General features: G+C 38.6%; 1 protein-coding gene across 18 annotated transcripts in view; it reads right to left on the bottom strand.

Annotated features, from left to right (window-relative positions):
• DCAF6 (DDB1 and CUL4 associated factor 6) overlaps positions 1-20,047 on the bottom strand; it is a 117,335-nt gene that overhangs the window by 8,846 nt on the left and 88,442 nt on the right. For 10 of the 18 annotated variants that reach the window (XR_016210426.1, XM_089299614.1, XM_070077392.2 and 7 more), the window contains 5 exons: positions 19,405-19,520; positions 18,198-18,281; positions 17,639-17,966; positions 12,757-12,798; positions 1,171-1,309 (listed from right to left, as the gene is read on the bottom strand). Coding sequence is in view for 15 of the 18 variants with exons in the window: in XM_089299614.1 (XP_089155740.1) it covers positions 1,171-1,309; positions 12,757-12,798; positions 17,639-17,966; positions 18,198-18,281; positions 19,405-19,520 (709 nt within the window). In the remaining 3 variants the exon portion in view is untranslated. Of the gene's footprint in view, positions 1-1,167; positions 1,310-12,756; positions 12,799-17,638; positions 17,967-18,197; positions 18,282-19,404; positions 19,521-20,047 lie in introns of those variants that run through there. The other 8 variants (XR_016210425.1, XM_070077394.2, XM_070077397.2 and 5 more) reach the window with 2 other exon arrangements.

Here is a 20,047-nt window from a genome sequence, read left to right on the forward strand (position 1 = left end):
CAACATGGTACATATACAACCTGCTAGGCCAAATAACCATCCCCTCCAAAATCTCCACTAGCAAAATGCAAGAAGTATAAATCAGTTATATCTATTAATAGTGAGTATCCTTTAAAACGATTAAATTATTACTGTCAATGATATCTATAGAGAACTAATTATTTTCCTACTACAAAGAAAGCAGGTTGAAACAGGTTCTGTAGATACTTTTTTCTAACTCAATGAATACATGATAACAGCATTTTGTATACATGAATTGTTCACAGTAACAGTTATAACACACTAATCACCTCAGAAGATTCTTACTATATAACTAATATGGCATTGGGTATATATATTTGTAGGCTGTAAAAACTAGAAAAGATTTTAAAGTTCATCTATTCTATTGTTATTTCACAGACATAATTAAAGTGTACAGAGACAAAATGAAGAAAAAAATTCTACTTGTTAAAGTACTGATTAGATTATATTTTCTTATCGACCTAGATTTCATAAATCTAAATGCTTCTCTCCCAAACTAAAAAAATGAAGGAGGAACTTCTCAGGTAGACAGCAAATATGAAAAAGAAAAAAGGGCCAAAGGCTGCTTGTGTAATCTAAAATTTTTTTAAATATTGAAATATACTTAATCATTAGGGTGGAGTTTTCTTGTAAAAAACAATGGTCTGGGGCTGGTGCCATGGTGCAGTAGGTTAATCCTCCGCCTGTGGTGCCAGTATCCCATAAGGGCGCTGGTTCTAGTCCTAGCTGCTCCTCTTCCAATCCAGCTCTCTGCTGTGGCCTGGGAAAGCAGTAGAAGATGGCCCAAGTCCTTGGGCCCCTGCACCCACGTGGGAGACCCAGAAGAAGCTCCTGGCTCCTGGCTTTGGATCGGCACAGCTTCGGCTGTTACGGCCACTTGGGGAGTGAACCAAGGGACGGAAGACCTCTCTCTGTCTCTCCCTCTCACTGTGTGTAACTCCATCTCTCAAATAAATAAATAAAATCTTCAAAACAAAACAAAATAATGGTCTTTCCCACTGTATTATAGGCTAAATGAAGCATGTTTGAATAAAGAGATTAATTGTGAAGGTTCAATAATACTATACTGAAATCACACTGGCAATATGAAGATAACATTTATATTATGAAACTCCAATTTCACTACAGAATGCCATGATTGTTAAGTACCATTGTCCTGGAGTTGCGATGGCCTTTATAAACCATCTTTACTAGTGGCCTTCTAATGTTCAAAGTATCCAATTCTTCCATTTCTTTCCTTTCTTTTCTCCGTCTGAAGAACTCCTGAATGCGGGCAACAGCAGAGCGTCTATGTATTACATATTAAAACAAAAAAATAAATAAATAAAAACCATCCATAGCCTATTGCAGAGTAATAAACTACAAGATATTTATCTTAATAAGGCACCCCCAATCAAAAGCATAAAAAGGCAGACAACAGTGAGACTACATCAGACTAGTTGAGTTACTCACAACAAAATATTTTAGTTAAGAGATCACTTGGAAATTTGGTACTGGTTGAAAAGTAAATAGCATGCGGCACACTGGTTTTTAAAGAGTTGTTTTATAAGACAAAATACAGACCAAAACTCATGGGCCATCTCATTACAAATAGAACATTTTAATCAAGGCTCTTTGTGCTCCTCTTCATATTAAGAAAAGTAAAGACAAAGAGAAACTAAATGAAACTAAAAGTAACACAGAGTAGAGAAACTTAGTTTTGAAATTTTATTAAAACATTGCTTAAATACATTTCAAGACTTTAAAAACTGATTTTACTATTAGAAGAACTTCTGCTTACACATATTACTTAACGCTTTTATTACTTGAATTTATTTGAAACATCGTATTCGGGCACATAATCATCAAGAAATACATGTTTAAAAGCCTATAAATCAGTAAGAAAAATGAATCTTAGAATAAATTACAGAAAGATGCTTGGTGTCACTAATAATATGATAAAAACAAACAACAAATTGTTTTCTTTTTATGCTTCTCATATTGAAAATATTTTTATGTCTGTTAGAGAGGCAAGAGTTTGGGAAAATAAGCACAATTGGTGGGAGTTTAAAGGTGTTCTTTCAATGTAAACTTTTTAATTGAAGAATGACACATATACAGAGGGTTCAAAATCACAAGGTACAGCTCAAGGATTCTCATAAAAGAAACAGGTCATATACCAGTACTGAAAAACGCAGCCAAACTAGAATTCCAGAAGTTTCCCAAGTGCCCCAGTCCTGTTCTACTGCTGTTGTACTGCATTAATCAATGGATTATCTGAAGCAAACTACTTAGGAAGGCAACAGGTTTCTTGTCGTTCATGATTCTGGAGGTTCACCGTCCATAACAAGGTGAGTCCCACTGTTTTGGTCATCTGGTAAGGCCAGAGGATGCCAACAGTAGAATGTGTACAGAAGAACTATCACCGACTAGGACCAATATGGCTTTTATAACCAACCCTCTTGTGAGAAAGACATTCAAAGAGCACACCACCAATAACCTAAGGATCTCCCACCAGGCCCACGTCCAAGACGCCACAACTGGTTTAAGTTCTCACTCTTTTATGACTTTGGGATTTAACAATCTGCATGAGTTCAAGAACCATATCCTACAAACACATGCATAGTGAATTGTTCACTGTTTCTGGTAACTGAAACAAGACTACTATCAACATTTACTTGTCCATGCATTTGGTTAGCATATGTATATATCTGTGTTGGATATATACCTAGAAGAGTCATTACATGTGTATAATGTTTAGCTTTAACATATATTCCCAAATTGTTTTCCAAAGTAGTTATATAAGTTTATACTTCTTCCAGCCATGTATCAGGATTCTAGAAGAATTTAGAGGAGAAATTAAATAATATTCATTAAAATATAAAATTCACTATAACAGAAATTGGCTTGGCAATTATACTTTTAAAAATGTACACTGTGGGGGCCGGTGCTATGGATAGCAGGTAAAACCTCTGTTTGCAGTGCTGGCATCCCATATGGTCACCAGTTCAAGTTCCAGCTGCTCCACTTCCTATCCAGCTTTCAGCTATAGCCTGGGAAAGCAGTGGAGGATGGTCCAAGTCCTTGGGCCCCAGCACCCCAACGGGAAACCCGTAAGAAGCTCCTGGCTCCTGGCTTTGGATCGGCGTAGCTCCAGCCATTGCGGCCAATGGGGGAGTGAACCAGCAGATGATACAATGGAAAACTTAAAGATTCATAGTTATATATGAAAGACATTAGCTTTCGACTGCTGGATCCAAAACACAGGCTATAGCTAATCCACAGGGAACAGACTATATAAAGAAGAGACTGGAGTTCTGGTACAGCAGGTTAGGCTACCACCTGCAACACTGGCATCACATATCAGTGGCAGCTGGAGCCCAACTGCTCCAATTCCAAGCCAGCTCCCTGCTCATGTACCTAAAAAAGCAGTGGAAGATGGCTCAAGTCCTTGGGCCCCTGCACCCACGTGGGAGACCCAGATGCCTAGCTTCGGCTCGGCCCAGCCCTGGCCATTGCAGGCATTTATGGAGTGAACCACCTGCAATGCCAGCATAGCATAAGGATGCCAGTTCATGTCCCGGCTGTTCCACTTCTGACATAGTTCTTTGTTAGTGGCCTGGGAAAGCAGCAAAAGATGGCCTAAGTAACTGGGTCCCTGCCACCCATATGGGAGACCCAGAAGCAGCTCCTGGCTCCGGCCTGGCCCAGCCCCAGCAGTTGCAGCTATCTGGGGAGTGACCCAGCAGATGGAAATCTCTTGTCTCTTGGTCTGTGTCTCTCTCTGTGTGACTCTTTCAAATAAATAAATACATAAATAAATAAATCTAAAAATTAAAAAAGTGTGGGGTTGGGGCTGGAGCTGTGGCATAGTAGGTTAAGCCTCTGCCTGTGGCTCTGGCATCCCATATGGGTGCCAGTTTGTGTCCCAGCTGCTCCTCTTCTGATCCACGTGGGAGACCCAGAAAAAGCTCCTGGCTTCAGACTGGCCCGACTCTGGCAGTTAGAGCCATTTGGGGAACAAACCAGCAGATGGAAGACCTCTGTCCCTGTGTCTTTCTCTGTCTATAACTCTGCCTCTCAAATAAATAAAGTAAATCGTAAAATAAGCCCGGGGAGGGGGAGTGTGGACTTGTCCTGTGAAGCCCACATCATCAGGGAGAGTGGGGCAGCGGTGTGCTTGCAAAAGAAGCACCGGGGACAGGCTTCGGTGAACATGTCTGCCTTTATTAACGACTACGTACACTTTTAAAGGGCAGGCGGAAGGGGCGTAACTAATTCAGGGCAACTCTAACTCTATAGGACCGAACTGACACTAGCACCAATATCCCTCTCCAATCAGCTTGAAGATCACGTAGGCTAGTAGCTTTCCAGGTGGTCCTGGCCACACCTGGGAGCAGTTCACCTGACTGGCAGAAGGCGGTGGTGGGGAGAAATGTGCCTGGGGCTCCTGCCTCCCCCCAGTAGCCAGGCTATGGGGTTCCTGCTGGGAGGCATGGCGTGCCATGCACTCTCAACCTCCTGCATGGGCAGGGCAGGCAGTCTCATGGGATCACCCATGGAGGGGGGGGGTCTGAAAAGTGTTAAGATAATTTTTAAAATAATTATATAACAATTATATACTCTCACATATTTAATATTTAAAATTTTTTTTTCCTATGCTACATCTTTAAAAAGCAACCCCACAACTAAATTTTTTAAGTTATATACGGTTAGAACTCAGACAAAGTAGACAAATTTAGTTTGCTCTGATTGGGAGGTGAGAACAGGAAGAGTTGAAAGGATCTCTCTCTTTTTCTAAAGTAGCAGAAAAGAGAACACACTCTGACTCAGTTAAAAATATGTGATTAGCAAGAAACCAATAAAGAGCAAATTCATTAGCTAAGAATGCAGAATAGGCAGGAGAGGAAAGAGCCTTGCTGATACGCTAAAGGCCTCAGGAGCTTCAATGAAAAAAAGAAAACCATGTGACGAGAATTTAGATGGCGGCTCAGACCATTTAAAACAAGATGTGTAGAGAAAACTAAGGCTGCAATGAGGTGATATTAACTAAGAATCAAGCAAAACTATACCAAAGCATAAATGTTCATTTAAAAAGATTGGTCCAGAAAATGGTTTAATTTTCTACTCAACATTTATTTGGTTTAACTGTCCTAATAAAGAATAAAAAACCTGCATCTCAAGTTATACAGTTTATGCTATAGAGTTTCAATAAATGATTAGATCACTTATTAACCACTGTAGGAAAACTATCTAAGAGGTAGAAAAAGCTTCACATGCACAAATTTCAAATTATAAGATACAAAATGAGCAAGCATTTAACACACAGGTTAAGATGCTGCTTAGATACCCGTATCCCATATGAGAGTGACTGGTTCAAGTTCCAGCAACTCTGCTTCCAATCCAACTTCCTGATGCACACCCTGATAGGCAGTAGATGATGGCTCAAGTACTTGAGTCTCTGCAACCCATGTGGGAGACCTGGATTGAGTTCCTGGCTCCTGGCTTCAGCCTGAACCAGCCATGACTGTTGGGGGCAACTGGGGAGTGAACCAGAGGATAGAAGATCTTTCTCTGCCTGTCTCTTTCTCTGCCTTTCAAATAAAATGAAAATAAATAATACAAATTTTTAAAAAGTGTCAAGTGGTTACAGGTGTTACTTCTATATATACAATCATGCGACTGTCCCACTTTGCTAACTGTTCTAAAGAAATGAATAAACTCAGAATGATGAAATAGCTTTACTAGAGGATATTTCATAATAAACACTGCAATAATACAGGCCTTTGAAAATAAATCTGTACTATATCATATTGTAAATTAATCAGTGAAAATTAAAATGATGTGCATATGAAGAACAACAATCAGCAAATAAACATTTCTTAAAAGTTGTTTTTGACAACTTTATTTCTTTATGACATTATTTGCTCATTTGGCACACAATTTTTAAAGTGCATAAAGACTTTATATAATTAAATAAGAGTGGGAAATTTCAGAAGTAAAGAAAAAGTAGTTACAAAATAAAGTCCAACCCAATAGAGAAAAAGGGTGCAATAAGGGGAAAATGCAAATTCACAAAGAAAAAAAAGGATAGAAAAATTAGAAGTAAAAATTAGGAAAGAAGTCCAAATATAGCTATAATAATAATAAATTTAAATAGACTAAATTCACTTAAGGGGAAAAAGACTGTGTAGGATACACCTAAAGGATGAAGACAAGTAAGGGTTTCAGACAAGTTACAACGCAAATACTAATCAAATGAAGAGTAGTAAAGAAACATCACTCAAAAAAGTCGACTAGGGGCTGGTGTTGTGGCACAGTGGATTAAGATGCCACCTGAAACACTGTTATCCCATAGCTGCTGGTTCAAGTCCCAACAGCTCTATTTTTAATCCAGCTCCTGGCTAATGCGCTGGTGAGGTAGCACATTACATACTTGGGCCCCTGCCACCGATGTGGGTGGCAGACCAGGATGGACTTCCTGGCTTCTAGTTTTGGCTTGGCCCAGTCCAGGCCACTGTGGCTATTGAGAGAACCAGTTCATGAAAGATCTCTCTCTCTCTCTCTCTCTCTCTCATGGTGCCTTTCAAATAAATAAATAAATCTTTTAAAAAAAATAGACTGAAGTTAAAGAACAGCATTAAGGATAGAGAGAATTACAAGAAAATATAATGAATTCACCAAGAAGATAAAACAGTTAAACATTTAAGCAACTAATGAAAATAGCTTCAAAGTGCACTTCAAAACAAAATGAGGCTGGCGCCATGGCTCAACAGGCTAATCCTCCACCTAGCGGTGCCAGCACACCGGGTTCTAGTCCCGGTTGGGGCGCCGGATTCTGTCCTGGTTGCCCCTCTTCTGGGCCAGCTCTCTGCTGTGGCCCGGGAAGGCAGTGGAGGATGGCCCAAGTGCTTGGGCTCTGCACCCCATGGGAGACCAGCAGAAGCGCCTGGCTCCTGCCTTCGGATAGGCGCGGTGCGCCGGCCACAGTGGCCACTGGAGGGTGAACCAACGGCAAAGGAAGACCTTTCTCTCTGTCTCTCTCTCTCACTGTCCACTCTGCCTGTCAAAAAAAAAAAAAAAAAAAAGATGGGACTACAAAGAGAATAAGACAAAATCACCATTATAGTGGAGATTTCAACATACCTCTCTCACTATTAAACAAGTTAAGCTGTCAAAAAAGAATCATCAAAAACACAGATTTGAAAAGCTCAAAAACAAATCTAATCCAATGGTCCTATATAAAATCCTGCATTCAAGAACTACAGTGAATTCTTTTCAAGCACATATGAAACATTTTCAAATTTATCACGAATGAGTATGAGTCCACAACGCTAATTTCTACAAATCTGGAACAACAGGCCTCACATCAAACATTTCTCTAAGTGGGATGTCAATGACAAAAAGGCTGAATGTATACAATTTAAGAACACACTGTGACAGGGACAATCCATTGGGTGAGGCGGTTAAGACACCAATTAGGATAGTGGCTGTCCCATGTTGGAATACCTGGGATTCAAGCCCCAACTCTGCTTCCAACTTCAGGTTTCTGCTCATGTATACCATAGACGGTTCCAGTATTTGCATCCCTGCTATCCATGTGGGAGACTCTGACTAACTGCTGGAGGGACTGGGGAGTTTACCTCTGTCTCTATATCTGCGTTTCAAATAACAACAAAAATAATAAACAGAAACACTTAAATGTTGCAATAAATTTGAAAATTTACATTACTTAACAAGTTCTAAACACAAAACTAAACTAAAGGATCCTAAAAGTGACTAAAACAGAAACAGAGGGCCAGCGCTGTGGCACAGCAGTTGCATATGGGTGCTGGTTTGTGCCCTTGCTGCTCCTCTTCCACTGATCATGGAAAGTTCTATTACGGCAAGTATGTGCATACAGTACAGAACTGAGACCTCATAGAAGATAGGGGCTGTGCACCCATCAGCACAGTGTCTAGCACATAATACACTTATTGAATGAATAATAAATATGAAAGTGATTCATCCAGGAATTTCAAAGCAACAACAAACAGCTCGAGTTATCAGTTATTATTCTGCTTGAGAGAAACATTAAGAGAAAAAGGATGAATCTGAAGCCTATCCAACTATCTATGAAAACCTAGATCCCTGAATTTACATTTTATTTTTGACACTGCAAATTCCAAAAAAATCTGTCTCTAAATGGTTAGCAAAAACTTGACAGCTTTAAGGTTAAATTAGAAAGTAGGGGTGGGGGCTGTGGCTTCATTGTGCAGTAGCTTAAGCTGCTGCTTGGGTCACCTACATCCCATATCGGAGTGCCTGGGATCAAGTTCTGTCTCCACTTCTGATCCATCTTTCTGTTCAAGTGCACCCTGGGAGGCAGCAGATGATCGCTCGAGTGCTTGGATCCCTGCCATCCACATGGGAGATCTAAGTGGAATTCCTGGTTCCTGGCTCAGGGCTGGGTCAGCCTGGCTGTTGTGGGCATTTGGGGATGGAAGCAGGAGATGGAAGAGATCCCTCTCCCACTCTCTCTATGGCTCTGCCTTTCAAATAATTTTTTTAAATGACCTAACAAGATTTATTTTTTTTTAAATTAGGAAGTTATAAGAACCAAAAAGTTAAAAATACTGAATTTTCACATTTACTAAAGTACTAGTTTAAAATATAAGCAAAACTCCATAAATAGCACTAAAACATAAAATATGAATTATTTTGCCTACTGTTTTCAACATAGTAAGCGCTTTTTTGTTTTTTAAAGAGTTATTTATTTTGAAAGGCAGCGTTAGAGAGAGAGGGAAAAATGAAGATAGACAGAGATGTTCTATCTGCTGGTTCACTCTCCAGTTGCATGGCCAGTTCTAGGCCAGGCTGAGCCAGGAACCAGGAGCTTCATCCCGGTCTCCCACATGGGTGGGAAGAGTCCTAAACATTTAGGTCACTTTCTACTGCTCTTCCCAGGCCATCAGCAAGGAGCTGGATCAGAAGTGGAGCAGCCGGGAAATGAACCGGCACCCATTTGGTATTGCAGGTGGCAGCTTCACCCACTATGCCACAACGTCAGCCTCAGTGGTAACTCCTTTTATAAAACACCATTACACATAGCTAGAGTGGTACAAACTGATACCATAGGTATTATGAGAGGGGTGACTTATTGAAGCCAGAATAAAATGATTTAGGGGGCACCAAACAAAGTTAACCCACAAAGAACATCATAGTAAGGATAGAATACAAGGTCATGACTAAAATTATATACTCAGAATTTTGTAGAAAGAAAGGCTTTCCTGTACAGATACTAAAGGGAGGGCGGAGTCCTAGGTTTTCTAGTGCACTCAATACTCATCCTAGAATGCAGGGACAATGATCTGGAACAAGAACATATTCCAAATCATGGGGTTTTCGTAAATGTTTCACAAAATAGGTTTATGATTGAACAGGTGTGGAATGTGATGAATTAAACAAAACTAAGCAGGTTTCCTTGATGCAAGTCTTCTCAGAGACCTTATTATGCAAGTATGCACTGTGAAACTCAGAAAGCTACATACAATGCAGTGCTTCCCAAGTTTGTGACCCAGTATTAGACCACTGAACAAAAATAACCTCTATCTTCCTAGTTACATAATTAAATACTTCCATCCAAAACATAAAGTTTGACTTTTCCCAGTTAAAATAGCTTGAGCTTGATGGCTTTCAATTCAAAGACTAAAGAATTTGTTTCTCATAAACACAGGGAAGCTATTTTTACCACCACTCCCGCAATAGGACAGTTTCTGTGATCATTACCACGATTCTCTATCTCTACATTCCTAAAAGCTATAAAACTTTGGTACCAAAACCAAAGTTGCTATTGGTATGTGTCAAAGAAACATTCTCTGGCATAAATAAGAAAGAGAAAGATAATAAAAACAAAGAATAAATTAAATTCTATTTATTCCTAGTTAAAAATATTCACTATAATCCTGAATACCACTGTTCTTCAGTATACCAACCAAGTTAAATACCCATCAGTTCTTTTAATTCATATTATATCTAAATTTTTCTTATATTGACTTAGTGGACTTTACAAAAAGAAAATTTCATTAATTTGAACTTTCTCATTTGGAATTTTCATTATGCAGATAGGGTTAAGCTAAAAGATACATTATTAATTAAAAATCTGTTTGCAGGGGGGTGCCTTTGGCCTACCCCAATTCTATCTTCCTGCCCATACAAATCCTGGGAGGCAGTAGGTAACCGCCCAAGTTGGGTCCCTGCCCTCACAAGGTGGGAAAAGCTTCCTTAAAAATGTAGCTTAAGATGTGTGTTTAAGAGGTCATTTTACTTCAGAGGTTACAGAGCAGAAAAGACACAGAAGCTTTAAGCAGCATAATGTACCCAGTGAACTCTGAATACTTTCAGCGACACTCCAAGTGCATCTGACGTAGGGCATGAGCAATTCCTGGCAGCAGTCATAGCGTGGAGAATCCCATACACTGGGCAAAGAAAGAAGCTGGAGTTTTGCCAAATCATGGGCAATGGAAAGCCACTGAAAGTGGATCTGATGGGGGAGACGGACGGGAAGGAGCAGAACAAATATTTTAATAGACCAGGTGAAGAATGGAGAGGAGGGGATGATTATCATACTTATTACACAAAGAAATATTTGCAGATAACATGGCATCTACCATGCAGGGATAGGGAACCCTTTCTCTGCCAAGTCATTTAGATATTTATAACATTATTCACAGGCCATAAAGAACTATCGACTGAAAAATGAGCCTGCTATACATTTACTGAATGTCGAGCCCTGCCTGCAGTTGCCTTGGCAGGGACAACCAAATGACTTTGTGGGACTTACATGTCCTGGGGGACATTCTCCACCCCGAATCTGGGCAGATTACAGTAAGACACATTCACAAAACACTACAAGACAGTCCCTAATGAAGATCAGTTACAAGGAGTAGAGATAATAATCTGTCATAGTTTTATGTTTCCAATTTTGTTTATCTTAGGTAGAAATTAACATTTCTTGAGCATCTCCCTCTGCTAAAAGGGAGATAGAACAAATGCGTGTATGGGATGAGGAAAATACTGTCTTATAATTACAAATAACTGAGTAGACAAAAATGATTTAATCTCATTCACTCCTAGAGGAGGTAACTGCTACATCTTCTGTTTTATTATTGTTTATTAGTTCATTAGTTCTCTACCTCAGTATTTAAGCTTTTCTAAAACTCAGCGTAACATGGTACTTTCTAGTTGCAATCCTCATTGTAAAAGCAGAAACCAGCTTTGAGTGGTTTGGATAAGAAGTATAAATCAGAAAATCAAAGGTCCTACACAAATTACATTTTACTGCCATTAAATTATAAAATGGAGACCAGGAGAAGCACCTGGCTCCCGCCTTCGGATCAGCGCGGTGCGCCGGCTGCAGCGCGCCAGCCGTGGCGGCCATTGGAGGGTGAACCAACGGCAAAAGGAAGATCTTTCTCTCTGTCTCTCTCTCTCACTATCCACTCTGCCTGTCCACAAAAAAAAAAAAAAAAAAAATATATATATATATATAAAGTGATAACTAGTAAAAACTGACTTGCAAAAAATTACTTCAAACATACCAAAAAACCTAGATTACACCACATAAAAGTAAAATTGAGACTTTTACATGGAAATCTTGAAAATGGGCCTTAATCAGGAATTTTTATACTTCTGTAATATTTTTTGTCTTATTTCATTATTTCTGTTGTCCCTTTGAGGAATTCTATCAATTGTACAATTCTGACTGGTGCTGTAAGTTATGTTTTATGCTTTACTTGGGTTTTAGAAACTGATGCTAAGTAATAGATACATGCTATTAGAATTCAGAGAAAGGTTGCTTCTGTAGGTAAGCCAGGTTTTCAGTAAATAACTGAAGGGTTGAGGTTCACTGTAAAGTTTTCCCAAAAAAATGCATTTCATTCCCAGACTTTAAACTAGAGAAGTATTTGAGGATTATATATCATCTTGATTTGTGACAATTTATTAAAAAAAATTTTAAAGACTTAATTATTCATTTGAAAGGCAGAGTTATGGGGGGGGGGGGCAGAGAAAGAGATCAATCTTCTATCCGCTGGTTCACTTCCCAGATGGCCACAATGGCTGGTCTAGGCTGAAGCCAGGAGTTTTATCCGGGTCTCCAATGTGGGTGCATGGACCCAAGAACTTGGACCATCTTCTGTTGCTTTCCCGGGCACATCAGCAGGCAGCTGGATTGGAGCAGCCAGGAATTGAACGTGCACCCAAAATGGCATGGCAGTGTCGTATGCGGCAGCTTAACCCACTATGCCAAAATGCCGGCCTGAAAAGCCAGAATCTTAAACCTATTCATACAACTAGGTTCAAATTCATTTTTAGATATTTATCAAGAAAAAAAGAGCTATATATTTATCTGAATAATAAAAAGTTGCTACTTGCTATCCCAATCAAGCTTTTTTTAATAAAAAAAAAAAAAGCTGCATTCTTCAACAAAATAATCAAAGCAAGTAACCAGCATCTAAAGGACATCATTTCAGACTATAATTACACTCAGTGAACATCAGTTATACGTACACACAGGAAATCTCAATCTATTTCCATGCAGTGCATGCAGCTAAATAGAGTGTGTGAAAAGCAACCTGCTTTACATTGCTTAGCACTTAAGAGTTCAGTAAGTTCAAAGGAAATATTAACTGTTAATAGAAAAGGTGGTTAGCTGTGGAAAAGAGATCCTGGCAAATCCATCATAATGAAACAGTAATGAAGGAACATACTGATTACCTCATTATTCTATCACCTATTGTTGTTCCTCTGATATTAAATCTAGTGAAGGGAACACAATAACTAAAGTCACTCAAAAATTTCAAAGAACCAAATATATAAAACATTACGGTCACGATTATTTTTTATCAATCATTTTAATTAAAAAAATGTATTTCCCTTTGTGACTTAAGGCATTCTATGAGAATATGTCATTCAACCTAAAATGCATTTAAAAATTAAAGAAACAGAAACACTCACTGTAGACAGATTGAAGGAAGACATAGTACTTACTCCCTTTTATCTTTTAAATCAATCAGAACCTAACCCAGTCACAGAGTGTGGTAACTATAATGACTCACTATGAATACCATCCACTGGAACACCTACATTATACTCCTCAACGGCTGAGCTGATTCACTTAGCTTAACTGCAAGATACAGAACAAGCAAGCAAATAACAGGGCTTTTAACTCCCCAGGAACCTTCTTCTTTCTCTTTGATTATTCTTCTTTCCCTGCAATTTTCTTTAATAAAGATGAAACTGGAAAGAGTGATTATAAGGATGACTGAATAGATGCTGGCAAATTTACAGTACAAAGAATTTTCACTTTAAAAACAAAGGCCATGTTCCAGTGTCCAGATTAGGTAGATAAAGCCAAATTTCTACTTAAATAATTTTTAAGGTTATTAATGGGTAATATAGGATTAGTATCCTTATTCTTTAGGGAAAAAACTGTTAGACCACCTGAACTGAGGCTATAACTAAAAACTATTTAAAATTATGTGAAGACTTCTTCACAAAGCTTATTGACTTCAGTACTTGCCCTTTAGAAAGTACTTTAGCTTTCCTCTAGGATTTACCAAGATGAAGCGCTACCAGACCATCATTCTATTTACTCTAAAATGAGTAAGGGATCATGAAGAGTGTTTTATATGAAGATCATCTAAATAGGAAAACTACCCATTCTCTTTCCATTCCAAGAGGGAATATTATTTTTCTAAATCCAGTATATAACATCACTAAGGTATATAACCAACTCATTTTATTTATTGAATACCATGATCAGAGAGTATGTTTGATTATTTTTTCCAATTATTTTCTATTTCTTGCCCTAGACAAAGTTAAAAGGGCACCCAATTACGTCATAATTCAAAGACTTCATTATCTGAGACTCTGGATTTCTGTCAGAAGCATCTTCTCATACAGACTATCACTTTGTTTTTCTCTATAAAACTGATTTACTGGAGAGTAGGAATCAGCCAATGATGGCTCATGCGCTATGCCTTGGCCAGTTGCTGTTTTGTTGTAATGACCCTTAGGCTAAGAACCATTTTACCTTTTTCAAACAGTTAAATTTTAAATGGTTATGTAAGCTACAAAAAAGCCTCCACTTAAGTTCTTGCCCCTTTAGGGAAACAGAAGCTGACCTCTGCTATAGTATCTCAGTAATATTCAGACACTAGCTATAGTTAATGAGAAGAGCATTCCATTTTAAAATATCTACATTAGTCGTTAAGGCCTTTATTTTCCAAAATGCTTCCTTCTCATGCTTGATCTTAGCCCAGAAGTGAAAACATGGGTCATATGTATTTAACTAAATTATAAGAATGTAAATATTCTTCTGCCTTTCAATGGAGTCAGTTTCTTTAAAGGTAAGATTTTTATTATTATTTTGTTTACTACAATGCCCTATAAAATGAATAACAGGACAAACTTAAGGCCAAATACCCAAACTACATGTTCAAAATGTTAAGTAATACTAAATTTTTAGAAGGCAGAGAAGCAGGGGCCAGTATGTGGCACAAGTTAAGCTGTCGCCTGAAAACCAGCATCCCACACTGGAGCACCAGCTTTAGTCCAGGCTGTTCTATTTCGGGTCCAGCTCTCTGTTCACATGCCTGGGAAAGCAGCAAAAGATGGTCCAAATCCTGGGGCTCCTGCCACCCACATGGGAGGCCTGGAGAGAGTCGGCTCTTGACTTTGGGCTGGCCCAGCCATGATGGTGGTTGAGGCCATTTGGGGATGGAAGATCTCTCTCTGTATTTCCCTCTCTACCTTTCAAATAAATAAATCCTAAAAAAAAGAAAAAAGGCAGAAAAGCAAATGTAGACCTGGAATGATTTCAAGTCTTGATTTAATCGTGAGAATATGAATTCAAGAGTATATGCCGAGGTGGGATCAGTCCAGGCTGTTGCCCCTGATTAGCAATCTCCTTCAAGATTCTGTTAAGTTCAATTGAGTATCCAGGTTTCCTGAGTCAATAAGCGTATTGGGTATCAATTTTACAGCAGCCCCAAACCCTAGGAGAATCTCTCAAACATAAATCGTCTAAGTATTATGAAAATGGTAAGAAAATAATAAAGCTTTGCAGAACAATATTATCATTTCTATACTGTATAAGGCCTACACTCTCACCAAGTTCTCTTTTTCTCATTTACATTATACTAGTGTTTAAAAAAAAAAAACAAAACAGGGGTCTGCATTGTGACATAACAGGCAATGATGCTGTCTGTAGCACATGCATCACATATGGCCACAGGTTCCTGTCTAGGATGCTACACTTTCTATCCAGCTCCCTGCTAGTGTACCTGGGAAAGCAGTGGAAGATGACCAGTGCTTGGGCCCCAGCACCCACATGGGAGACCTGGAAGCAGCTACCGGCTCCTGGCTTCAGACTAGCCCAGCTCTGGCCATTGCGGCCATTTGGGAAGTGAACCAGTAGATGTAAGATCCCTCTCTGTCTCTCCCTAACTCTCTCAAATAAATTAAATGAATCTGGAAAACAAACAAACAAACAAACAAACAAAAAAAACCATAGATCTAGAACATACAAAACCACTGCTGAGCACTTCACTTTCTTCAGCTATAAGCAGGCTTAGCAAAAAATGTTATAATTAGCCTTAAAAGGTACTGCTAAATGATTATATATTGTCTAATATCCATTAAAATATGTACAATCTTATTTAAACAAATAAACCTCCAAAGTGATATGGTACACTTTAGAAACTGGATACTTAATTTCAAAAAATTGTGACCAAAGTATCATGTTCTGCTATTTAAAAATAGAAAAACACAGACATGCTCACTTTTACATATAGAAGGTCATAAATGTATACACTTAATTAATTATAGAATCCAGCTCTTTAATCTGGGTTTTGCAAACCATCAGCTTGATTTTCAAACTATGCCTGCTAACTGTATCTGCAAACATTAAGAGGTAATGAAGTTTTAAGAGTCTCCCTCTGGGTATAAAAAGAAAGGGAATGGAGTGTTTTACTTGTCTAAAATACATATTAAGAATGCTAAGGATTAACAGGAGTCAGGGAAAGAATATGTTTCATTAGTCTCTAAGTACAAATATAGGAAACATAAACACTTCCCAAATATGACTAAAGGAAGATACATACTCTTTCATAGTTTAAAAAAAAAAAAGGAAGAGTCCTTGTTGTGGCATAGGCAGTTGGGCTGCTGCCTTTGACACCAGCATCCCATATAGGCTCTGGTTTGGGACTCAGCTGCTCCCTTTCTGATCCAGCTCCTTGTTATGCGCCTGGGAAAGTAGCTGAAGATTACTCAAGTTCTTGGGCCCCTGTATCCATGTGAGAGACCCGGAGGAAGCTTCTTGCTTCAGCAAGGCACACCCCTAGCCATTGTAACCATTTGGGCAGTGAACCAACAGGTGGAAGATGTCTCTGTCTTTCCCACTCTCTGTCTCTGTAACTCTGTCTTTCAAATAAATAATAAATCTTTAAAAAAAAAAAAGGAAAGCAGTTTCACTGAACGGCAAGTTACACTGCTAAGGATTTTTCCTTATTCTCTTTCAGTCTTCATCCCTAGAGCTATTCTTATTATAATTCCTTTTTAAATCTTAAGTTGCCACACAGAATACACAGGCTGTTTAATACAGCCATCATTTAATGCTTTCAAATGTGAGCTAGATCCTATGACTGACAAATATTTTTAAATGTATACAAGAATTCCAATTATTTAGTCATATTTTATAGTCATTAAGTAATGAACATGAAGAAATACTGCTGTTGTGTGGTGAAATCAGGATTCAAATCATTATGCTCTTTTCCATTTGCAACACTGCCACTCATTAATAGCAAATTAGTCTGTTCATTATATTTTCAGTTAACAAAAATGTCAGAATATTTCATAAGCATCAGTAGATTGAACAAATATGTAAAGTGCTTCAAATAGAACCTCACACCTGTGTGAACTAGTATTTTTAAAACTAAATTTTCAGCAATGAAACAATTTATAGTGAGATATGATGTCACTTAATTGTATAAAGATTACTATAAGTATGCAAACAATATATATTGATTTACTTAATCTCTCAAAATATACCTTTGGATTATGTAAAATGAAAAACGAGAAAACTACATGAACATGTTAGCAATGCTTTCTTGTAGCTACAATATTTGTTATTTGGTGTAACTTTTCATTTTCTAATTTTGAGTCACTTAATAGGAGACACCAAAGAAGAAAATATGTTCTTAAAAAGAGAATTACTATCACACTACTTTAATCCAGGGCCAATAGGAAAGCAGAAAAATAAGCTTAAAATAAAAACAAACTAGATAAAGTTCAGGATACCCAAGGCTACCTGACAGCACCTGCTAAGTAAGTGCTATCGGAGATTCCCAACATCCATTTCTCTCGACCTGGAGTTGAGGAGCAAGCCCCAGTGCTTTCTCCCTGTTTAACGAACAGCTTGTTCAAAGAATGCAATATGTGAAAACATTTACAATTTTTAAAATCTGTAGGCTTTTACAACTGAGATACCCTTACAAGGAAGCAAATGTCAAAAATGGAGAGACTCCTTTTTGAGACTTCAAACAGACCACTTTGAAATATATCTTTTACAGTTCACGATTATTAAAAATTTACCAACCTATCACCAGGTCCTGCTCGATACCTTGCACCTGGGATCAGGACTGGGTCATCATCACTATCATCTGTGTCCTGAAGAGCAGCGTCCCTGGCTGATGTTTCCTCATGAGCTGAAGGCTCGATGGCTTCTGTTTGGGCCTGAGGCTCAGCATTGGTGTTATTTGGATTGGAAGTACTCTCAGTGCTAGTCTGATCTGAAGTTTCTGGTTCCTTGCCTTTTGCAGACAAAGAGGATTCTTCTGGAACCTCACAGGGGCTATCAAGATTGAGGTTATTCCTTTCTCCTGAGTTGGATTCCAATGGCTCAGCTGTAAATGTATCTGATTGTGCTGTCAGAAATTAAAGTAGAAATAGCTGGTCATGAGGGCAACATTAATTATTTAAACTAACTAAGGCAATGAGTGACGTTTTTCTACTACGATATCTCTCTATATGGAGAAGGAAAATTCCACAACGTATCTATTAAGAAATGGCCTCCAGGTCTGGACACATTAACTAGATTAAAACATCTTATTTTCCCACATACACAGCTAATATCTCAAGACAGAAAGACAACTCACCTTTATCTGTACTGTTCTCATCTAGGTTTTCTGCAGATGTGCCTTCTTGACTTTTTGTCACATGTTCTGTTGATTCTTCAAAAGCTACAGGAATAAGCCAAGCCATCATTAAATTGAGTTTTTTAATAAAACGAGTACCAACTTAATACTACTACAGCTTTCCTATAAATAAAGGATTCTTAACATTTTCTGGGTCATAGAAATATGTAACATTCAGACAAAACCTCTCCCTAGTATGATTTAAATGCGTATTTAAATACACCATTGTATAAACACTAACAGGAATGAGGGGCCTGCTGCCTTTCCCCCAAGGTTAGGCATCAAACTTCATCAACTCTTGCTTCAGATTATCCTCACAGCTGTCATTGCTTACCTTGTTTTTTCCTAAGCTTTCCAGAATCTGAACTTAAAATGGAATCTATTTCTACCTCTTTATCATGCATTTGGTACAATCTGAACTACCATGAATAAAATAGTAAAGCTGACCCTACCAAAAATTCTGTTTGGCACTGAAAATACTTAATTCTGGGGTTTAAGTGGAAGATCCATGAGGGAATCAATCTTTTTTATTCCTAACTTGACCTGTGCTTACCAAACAGTCGTTTTAGACACATGTAACTTTAAACTGTTATAGTGAGGTACCTATTCATGTAATAAGAAAATAAAATGAATGTGTTCCTTCATTTATCAAGCATTTATAAAACACCTACTATACTCTAGTCTCAGTGCTAGGCAATGAATTTTAAATAACTAATGGTTACATAAATATTCTATTGGAAAAGGGTTGTGAAAATTGGCCTAAACGGTACTTCATGCATCAATATAGATTCTTAACCTGTTCATATTTTATTCCCCTCCCCCTGTCAATAAAACACCGATACTCTGAAGAATCAAGACAAATTCTTTGGATTTCACTGGTAAGTACAAAAATGCTGAAGACAATTCCAACTAACATTTACATTTCACACACTACCAGTATAACTACCTATGCTGGCCACTGGGTCCACACAGTGCACTGCTTCACTGTGTCTCCTCATTTTAACTGTTAAGGTCCCTCCCTCCCTTTTGTATCTGCAACTGCTTATCAAGTACTAACTGGATTATAGAGGCCAAAATAAACAACAAAAACACAGAATTGGAGGGAACAGGAAAGTAGGTAGGTGTAACATGGGGGTCTTATAAAGACAAAAGCAAAACGACACCTTACTTGTATCATTATCGCCTTCTGGTGATGGCCCTGAGCTCTGTGGGGCCAGGGATTCCTCCTGACCCTCAGATTTGCAATGGCTCCCATTTCCTCTAGAACTGGAGGCTGTACTGCTCCTATTATGAAAACAAGATAAGCAGTCCCACAAAGAAGTTAATACACATAAAATTTTGGAATAATTTCTCTATTTTTATGACTAGGCAGGGATCAAAAGATCCAGAATATAAAAAGTACGGTTTGTCATTTTAATATTACTTGCAAAGATCATTTTTAAAATTTGATAAATATATATATATATTTTTGACAGGCAGAGTGGATAGTGAGAGAGAGAGAGACAGAGAGAAAGGTCTTCCTTTTGCCGTTGGTTCACCCTCCAGTGGCCACCACGTCTGGTGCGCTGCGGCCGGCGCACCGCGCTGATCTAATGGCAGGAGCCAGGTACCTCTCCTGGTCTCCCATGCGGGTGCAGGGCCCAAGCACTTGGGCCATCCTCCACTGCACTCCCTGGCCACAGCAGAGAGCTGGCCTGGAAGAGGGGCAACTGGGACAGAATCCGTCACCCCGACCGGGACTAGAACCTGGTGTGCTGGTGCCGCAAGGTGGAGGATTAGCCTATTGAGCCGTGGCGCCGGCCCAAGATAAA

This window comes from Oryctolagus cuniculus, chromosome 7, assembly GCF_051225735.1.
Source record: "Oryctolagus cuniculus isolate XC-2025 breed Fujian yellow rabbit chromosome 7, ASM5122573v1, whole genome shotgun sequence".
Classification (NCBI taxonomy): Eukaryota; Metazoa; Chordata; class Mammalia; order Lagomorpha; family Leporidae; genus Oryctolagus; species Oryctolagus cuniculus.